General features: G+C 39.3%; 1 protein-coding gene across 1 annotated transcript; it reads left to right on the top strand.

Moving 5' to 3' along the window:
* Window positions 1–5,946: 5,946 nt before the first annotated feature.
* On the top strand, window positions 5,947–6,582 carry LOC109167851. Its single transcript, XM_019316922.1, has one exon. The coding sequence runs from the start codon at window positions 5,947–5,949 to the stop codon at window positions 6,580–6,582; it is 636 nt and encodes a 211-aa protein (XP_019172467.1).
* Window positions 6,583–9,250: the final 2,668 nt, after the last annotated feature.

The raw sequence follows: 9,250 nt of genomic DNA, 5'->3' as shown, positions 1-9,250 counted from the left end.
TCCCCGTGGTGTCCCAACGGACTCCGTTCATCGTGCCTATGTCTAGTTTGATGTTTCGGGTACCGTTCGTAGGTTTATGAGTCTATTCAGACTATTCAGACTAAGTCTCTAAGAATATTTGAGCACTTGCACTTTTAAATTTTCGTGTGTATTGCACTTCTATCTCGTGTCTATCTTGTACACCTCTGCTTCTGTCTTCAAGTCTTCATGGCTTTTTATAGGCAATCAAATATATCCGTTGGAGTGGGATAATTTGATATTTGAAATTTTAATCTTCATAGCCTGATATTGTTGACAATAGTAGGTCTTTAATTTTTGATTTGATTGTCAACTTGCCTGACAAATAATATTTTATCACAACTTGATTTTCTAGTTGTTTCTTAAAATATTATTTTTCTTGTCTTTTTGAATATCCAACATATCTTTGAAATAAATTCATCTGTTAGAATTTATTTCTAGGATAAGTTTTTATATTCATGTCTTCATAAATATTTTTCCGTTCTGATCAAATGTCTTTCAGGAAATTTTGGATTCTTGTGGCATGTGGGTAGACTTAGAATAAATTCCTTCGAATTTATCCAATTTCTGATCATCTTGCTTCTTTGCCACATTGTGCTCCTTTGACTTGAGCATCGTGCTCCTTGACTTGAACATTGTGCTTTTCTGATTTGGTCACATTGTGCTCCTTTGGACACATCGTGCTTGTTCACATTGTGCTCCTTTTGATACATTGTGCTCCTTAGCACACATTGTGCTCTTTTGGTAGCATTGTGCTCCTTGGTAACATTGTGCTTGTCCGAAAACTTGACTTGTAAAAATTAAGTCCTTGGGGGGGAATCAATCTCGGGTGTGATCGTTTTGAGTAAGGACTTTTACCATTTCGCCGTTAGGCTCATCCAGTTATTCTTTGCAACGCCATTCCTTTATGCTTCTTTCTTGGATGAATACTCGTAGGACCAAAATTAATTTCTAAAATTAATTTTGTTCTTCCTATGGTAGAATTCTGATTTATGATGCTTGTACTCAAAGACCTAAAAACTAAGGGGATCTAAAGTACATTTGGCTTCATCAAAACTTACAAAAAATATTCCTATCAGGCCTATAGCCGAGCCACACTAGTGGGAACGATGTGCACAACCCAACCGAAATCCACCTTATACCGCTAAGGCCCTATACAGAAAGTAAGTGAGAGGTTTGGTATGGACCGCTCACCAACCTTAAGCCAAAGTCTAGTCCCCTCCGGCACAGAGCTCTGTGTTTTTACCCGGGAAGACTTTTCATGGTCCCAACTTAAGTGTTGGTTCTCACCTGCCTCCACCCTTATGCCAAGGATCGATTCCCCGCGACATAGATCTCTATGTTTTAACCAGTGGCAACCTTTTGTGATCCCGACAAAAGCAATGGCTCCCTCTTTTCACTCATATATTTTTCATTATTTTTTTCTTTGGGCAGCCATTCTTGGTCTTTGCCTTTTTCTCTTGTAATCCCCTTCTTCATTCACATCATTCTCACCCAAGAGATCATTCACACTATGCGGCATAAGAAAGGGGGTAAGGGTCTCATGGCCATCAAATTAGACCTTCACAAAGCCTATAATAGCATTGATTTGGACTTCCTGGAGACTACTCTTGAGGACTTTAGGTTCCCTCACCAGCTTATCAGGCTTATTATGTTTTCGATCAAGGAAAACGCAATTTCCTTGCTTTGGAACGGAGAAAAGCTTACCCCCTTCAGCCCGGTGCGGGCCTTCGCCAGGGGATCCTCTTGCTCCCTATCTCATTATTCTTGTCATGGAAAAGTTGTCTTGGGAAATTCAAGAAGAGGTTCGGAGTAAAACTTGGAAATCGATTGATCACAGACACGCTTACAACTTACGATTCTCTCTATAGAAGCGACGTCAAAAGATTAAGATGTGCATAGGTCGTGTATGGAAAGATAGGTAAAGTTAAAACAGGGAGTGAGAACCACCCCGAGTGTCATACTCAAGGAATTACAACTTGGAAGTTGAGTAAAGGATTGGGTGAGATTGTTTCAACTTTGAGAAGCTCGATTCAAGAGGAAGTATGTAACTGATTGGTTGAGTAGGAAAATGAAATAGTAACAAGCTTGGAAAAGTAGAAAGAATAAGAAAGGGAAAAGTGGATTAGGATCTTGTTACAATTTCATTATGTGATGGGTCTTTCCCGCAATTGAGAGGTTGTGGTGAGTTGGATGACTTGTTACGAATCAAGAGGGATTTTGCTAATGCGTCGCCAATTTCGGTCTAAACGCATCCCGTAGTGAATTACGGCACCCAGGTGCCCGTAGTTCCTATGGGAAAAACTTACAAACACCTTGCCTACATTCTTTCTCGGACCACCATCCTATCGGTTTTAGGGCGGGGAATGTAGAGGATTAAGAGGCCTACCTCGGCTTAGCAATCTCTTACCTAAACTGAGAGATCCAAACCCTCCAAGGAGTCGGGCCCTACTCCAAAGAAGTCACAAAACCATCCTCCAACAACAATATCCAAGCAACAAACATAAAAAAACCACCACATTCATACAATCAAATCAACACAAACATCACAATAGCAATTTACACCACAATCATAATCCCTAGAAATTTAGCCAAGCATCATTAAAGGAAAGATCAAACAATTGCAAAATAGGTGAATCACAAGATATAAGCAATAAAAGAGTAGGGAATAGATTTCACCCAAAATCCAAGCTAGATCCCTTTAATGGTGATTAGGAAATGAAGATCCAAGTGCAAGAACCTCCAAATCTCCAAAATCCTTATACAATTCAAGCAAGATTGGCTAAGATCTAGCGAAGGGAAGATAGATCTAGGCTAGATCTAAATTCTCTCTCTAAAAAAGATGTAGAACCCTAATCTAAAATTGTCTCTCTCTAACAAATTGTGTTCTCTCTCTAAAAATGGTTTTTTACTTCTAAAAATGGTCTCCCACAACTCCACAAGAAAACTGGTGTCTCTTTCTCAGCTATGCTCTTTTTACTGCTCTTTACCACTTTTTCATCCAAAAATACCTAAAAACACGTAAGATATAATTAGGAATGTATTTTCGTACTGAACTATGCTTTTGGGGTATTTCACTATAGAAACAAAGACTTTTCAACTAAAATGAGCACAAAACTCCTGTCACGGGCTCCTAGAAACTAGCATATTTTGAGGCTTATCACCGGTCGTGGTCTCTTGGGGAGGTACGGGTGTTTCTCGTCTTTTCTTCACGAATGATCTTATGCTTTTTGCTGAGGCCTTGGGAATTTCTCTAAGAGACCGGGTTTAAATATTAATACCAATAAGTCGAGTATTTTTTGTAGTACAAACACTTGTGCATGTTTTAAGAGGAATCTAAAAAGGATTACGGGAATTCCGGTCTCGGACAATTTGGAGAACCACCTTGGTGTCCCAATTCTCTAGCAAAGAGTTTCTAAAAAGACTTTCAGGTACATCCTGGAGGGTATGAAAAGAAAATTGGCCAACTGGAAGGCGGATGCTCTAAATCTTGCCGGGCGCAAGGTGCTAATCAATCGGTATTCTCTATCATGGCGGTGTATTCCATGCAGGTGTTCAGGCTCCCGGTGGGGGTTTGTAACGAGGTTGATAAAATTTGTAAGGGTTTCCTTTGAGGTGACACCGAGAATAAGATGAAAATTCATCTTGTGGGCTGGAATGATATTTGCAAATTGAAGAATTCAGGTGGTTTGGGCCTCAAGCGGTGCATGAATTTTAATGATGCCCTTCTGCATGAATTTTAATGATGCCCTTCTGGCTAAGTTAGCCTAGCAAATGAATACTTGCCATGAGAAAATTTGGGTTCTATTAGTGTTTTGGTTAGATAGGTAAACCCCAACTTTGCAATTGGCTTTATTATTATGGCAAACTAGTTAGGCCGTGTCAGAATTTGTCTGCTGTGTTGAAGGTGAAGACCTGATTGATCAGGGAATGCATCAGAAACTTATGTGAAGACTAGAAGCTGACAAGAAGATTGGTTGTCTAAAGGATGTATGCGCTGGCAGAAGGCAGTCATGCCTTGAGGTGTTTTTACAAGAATGACCTTGGTCCTCTTCTCACCTCAAAGGGGTATCTACGTAATCTTGCTACGAAGTTGTTTGGTGTAACAGATTACAGATACCTCCCTGAACCAGAGACTAAATATTCAAAAGTGCTGATTCATTGAGAGGCTAATGAATCCATCCGATACACTCTAGAATCAAGAAAAAAAAAAGCACTTGAGTATTACGTTCTCTCTCTGGTTCGAAAGATTTTTTCTCAAAACTAGTTATTTATGGTGATTTGAGTTTATGAATTCGAGAAGAACATTTTGAGCTTAAACCAGTAGACACAAGATCACGCAGCTGTTGGATGCAGTGTAGGATCCCGTCACGAAGCGGACTGCACCAGAGATTGATCTCCATGGAAGGGACTTTCGTGGACCTCTAAGTGCATAGATCTCCGACTTCACAATCCACTAAGTTCAAGGTAGATTGGGTACTTACATACCTTGTATTGTAACTCGGGTGAGATTGAACGTCTCCACCTTTGTACTTTGAAGTTGGGTTAGTGGATTGGACGGATCAGTGATCGTCCCCCAGATGTAGATACACATTGTATCGAACTAGGTAACCAAATCTTGTGTTGCATGTTTACCTTTCCGCACTTTTCTTTGTCTGTTAATATCTCTGATTGTCTATCTGTTTGATTATCTGTGTTATAGTTGCACGTCTTTTGTTGGACAAGAAAAGTTGGTGAAATCAGTTAGTTCACCATTTCACACAAAATTACATGTGGTATCAGAGCTTTTATGTCTAAACAATGACTTGATCCAAATGAGAAAGCTTTTTTGTTGTGTTTTGGTAATTCATCTTTGTGTTTTTCATCTATCTATTTGTGTTTCTCGCTGCTTGTGCTTTGGTTGGTCGTCTGAGTGTATCAGGATGGAGGCAAACACAAAACCCCCAGAATTGGATGGACACAACTATTCCTTCTGGAAAGCTCGCATGGAGATCTATCTCTAGGCTCAAGGAACAAGTATTTATCGAACCATCTTCACTGGATGGAAACCCCCTACTGTTAGAATGTTGATGGAACCACATCCGCAAAACCCATTGAGGAATGGACTGAGGCTGAAATAACTGCATCAGACCTCAACAACAAAGACCTGAATTCGATTGTTGGATCTTTGCATGAATCTGTCTTCACTCAAGTTACTGGCGTGAAAGAGGCAAAGAAAGCTTGGGAAATTCTTGAAGCCCGTTATGAGGGTACCAGCGATGTAAAGCAGTCTAAGCTTCAGATGGTTTTGTCAGAATTTGAGGCACTGAGGATGGATGAAGATGATAATATCTCTAACTTCCACAGTAGAATTCAGAGTCTGATGAATAGAGTTGCTGTTCTTGGTGAACCGTTTCAAGAAGATCGTGTTGTCAAGAAGATTCTAAGATCTCTACCCAAAAGATTCCGAATGAAAGTGACTACGATCCAAGAGAATGCTGAATGGGAAAAGAAAAGCGTAGGAGAATTGATGGGTAGTCTTCATACGTATGAACTTGAGGGTCTGGCAAATGACAATCCGAGTTCTAACAAGTGTGGAAAGTCAATGGCATTCATCATCAAAACTGAGCAAGAATCTGACTCTAAAGAAGTTGAAAATGAATCCTTAGCCCTTCTGACAAAGAACTTCAAGAAAATCTTAAAGGGATCCAAGCGTAGAAATCAGGGGCAGTTTAACCGAAATCAATCCAAGGGTGAAAGCTCAGCAAATCAGAAATCCGGTTCAACTTCCTCTTCGTAAAAAACTGATCAAAACCCTCGTCCAGAACAGACTAAGAACACGTCAAATTCTACAGGCAAAAACCTAAATAGGTCTGTTCAGTGCCGGGAATGTGAAGGTTTTGGGCACATACAATCAGATGTGCAACATACTTAAAGCGTAAGAAGTCGATGTCAGTTGCAACTCTGAGTAATGATGAAGAAGAAGATGCAGATCAAGTGTATGATGAAAATACTAGAAACTTTGTTGCCTTCTTCACTGCGACAGAGATCCAGCTAGATGATGCATTATGGGCCCTAAGGACCGCATTCAAGACTCCTATTGGTGTTTCCCCGTTTAAACTTGTGTTTGGGAAGTCATGTCATTTGCCGGTTGAGTATGAACACAAGGCATATTGGGCAGTTTCAAGGTTGAATTTGGAAGAGGACTCGGCAAGAGAGAAGAGGTTGTTACACTTGAATGAGCTTGAGGAGTTCCGGATGGATGCCTATGAGAATGCAAGGATCTACAAGGAAAGGACCAAGTATTTTCATGATAAGAGAATTTTGAGGAGGAACTTTGAACCGGGTGACCAAGTGTTACTATATAATTCAAGACTCAAGTTGTTTCCCGGTAAACTCAAGTCGAGGTGGTCGGGCCCTTTCCGAGTAGTGGAACATTACCCATCGGGCGCCGTTTCAATTGTGGCTAAGTCGGGAGATCCTTTTATGGTGAATGGACAAAGGTTGAAGCTCTTCAATGAGCCGGAATTCAAAGAAAAGGAGGCTAATGTGGTTTGGGATCTCTTCTATCCCTCATACACTTGAATACCAAAGGTCAAGTCGAGCTAGCGACGTTAAACGTAGCGCTTCATGGGAGGCACCCCATGTTATCTTTCATTTTATTGCACTTTACTTTCTTCTTTATTTTTCTTTACACTTTTATTTTTGATATATCATGCTCTCACTTGTGCTTATTGTGCTACCATTTCTCCCTTGTGCTTTATTTTCTTTTACATCGAGGACGATGTAATTTCTAAGTGTGGGGGGTGGACAAAATATTGGAAAATTTTGAAATTTTGAAACTTTTTGAAACCTTGCTTGGATGAGTCATTGTGCATAATGTTGGGTAAATTTCTCATCTTTGTTTGAAGTTGTGATCACTCCCTCTTTGTTGGTTTGTGGTTTGATTTGGTGGTGCTTGTTGCGATGCAATTTGTGATTGATGATTTGAGGTATAACACATGATTGATCTATTCTCTTGCCAATTGCCTTGTTAACCACTTAATAAATGAATAAATTTTTGATCTTGTGTGTTATGCTTTGCTAGTGAAGGCTTATGTGAGATTCCGGTCATGGTTGTTTTGCTAGAACTTGCCTCATTACTCTCCAAGTGAAGTCTAAAATTTGCATGTTTAGAAATGATTTAGGCCATTTTTGTTTAGCCCGAGCCTTTCAAGCCTACCCTTTACACATGTGTTTACCACTAGTTGTCCCCGTTGAGCCTTTTGTGTTTTTTTAATAAGTGCTAAGCACTTGTCCCTTCATTGTGATTGTTTTTCCTTGTGTTAACCCTCATCATTTAACCCTTAACCCCTAGCCAAAATATTTCCCTCCACCCTTGAGAGAATAGAGCATTTATTCTTTTTCTTTGAAGAGATCTTTATTGGAGCTTGTTTTGTTAACAATCCTCTTGATAATTTTGTCTAAGTGTGGGGGCATTGGTTCATGGAATAAGTTTGTTTATTGTTTTGGAAAAAAAATGAAAAAAATGATGTTGAGAAAATTGAGAAAAAAAAAAGTCATGAAAAAAGAGATGAAATGAGAAAAATGAAAAGAAAAGGAAGAAGAATAAAAGCTTGAAGCTTGATTCTAGTTTGTGTTGAAAGTTGTACTCAACCCCCACTACTTTAGAGTGTTGCTTTATGTTCCATTAAATTGCTCCTTAGTTTATAAATGTCATATCTCTTCTAGCCTCAACTGTGAATAAATGTGAAGTTCTCTCCTTTGTTTATTTCCATACCCCTTCTTTGTTAGCCATTTACCCTTAGCCCCATTACAAGCCAAATAAAGACCTATTTGATCTTAGCATGCAATCTTGGAGTTGAACTAGTGAGAGTATGAAGGGCAAGCCTATGGAATCTCATTCAAAACCAAGTTTTGCATAATCTCAACTTAGCATTTGTGCACACTTGATCATCACACACTTTAATAATTTTGGTGCATGGTTATTGGCTTGAGAATTGAACTTGTGTGGAAGGCTAAAATGATTCTTGAAACAAGTTGTCTTGTAGCAAGTTGGATTGTGGTTTGATAGGTTGTGCAAAGTGGGAGTGTGATCAATTTCATTGCTAGGATGGTGATTTATTTCTTGTTTTTGCTTGAGGACAAGCAAAGGTTTAAGTGTGGGGGAGTTGATAAGTGCTTATTTGTCTATATTTTTGCTCCTTTCACTAAGCCATTTTGTTTATAGATCATTCCAAATTTCATTAGATTAGGACTAATTTGTGTTATTTTGCAAGGAATTTGGTTTGAAAAGCTTTGGAAGCAAAAATGAATATTTTCATGCATTTTGAAGGACATTGGAGTCAAGTGGAGCATTTTGGATGCATTGGAGTCAATGGGAGTCAAGGGAAAGCTATGGAGATGGGCAAAACACTTCCAAGAAAGCCTAAGGGTGGTGCTTGCAATGGTCTTGGTCATTTGGGCAAACCAAAGCAAAAGAGAAGCAAAAGATCATGCAATTGCAATTCCCGACCTGCACGTCGACGTCATGGTTTTTGGACCATATCTCAAGCTAAAAACATCCAAATTACATGATTCTTGTCCCATTGCAAAGAAGACTCAAAGGGCTACAACTCATATTCAAACATCAAAGCCTAAAAAGGAAGCTACAATGGTCAAAATCATCCTTGAAGTTGAAGTTCCGAACTTACAGATTTCACCCGAAACTGACCACTGTTTGGTAATTTGATCATATCTCGGCCTAGGATTGTCCAAATTAAGTGATTCTTGCGCCATTTGAAAGAAGACTCGAAGATCTACAACTTTCATGAAGACACCGAAGCCTAATTCTGAAGAAAAAATGGTCAAAATTAGCCTGAAAGTCGAAGTTCTGTTGCAGATCAGCACTCGACGCGTCGAGAATTACTCTCGACGCGTTGAATCTTGGCAGAATGTCGCGATTTACATTCTGTAATTTCTCGACGCGTCAAGCAGCCCATCTCTGTTTCTTTTGACTGCGTTATAACTCATTTTTTGGAGAAAAAAGTCATGTTAGAACCCTAGATAGCAAGAACTCGTTTTCCTTTCATTTCCTTATCTTAGATTAGTCTAGTATTTCATCTCTAACTCTTCTACAAAGCTTGTAATCATGGATTGGAGTGAGATTCAACCACAAAATCTTCATCTTCAATAGAGAAGCTTCTTACTCTTCTTCTTAAGCTTTTGTGCAATGTTTATGATATTTTCTTGTGCTTTGTTGTTATTTATGCTT

This window comes from Ipomoea nil, unplaced genomic scaffold (genome assembly GCF_001879475.1).
Source record: "Ipomoea nil cultivar Tokyo-kokei standard unplaced genomic scaffold, Asagao_1.1 scaffold3170, whole genome shotgun sequence".
Lineage (NCBI taxonomy): Eukaryota > Viridiplantae > Streptophyta > Magnoliopsida > Solanales > Convolvulaceae > Ipomoea > Ipomoea nil.
Note: the sequence above shows the minus strand (reverse complement) of the source record. Positions and strands in the feature narration are given on the sequence as shown.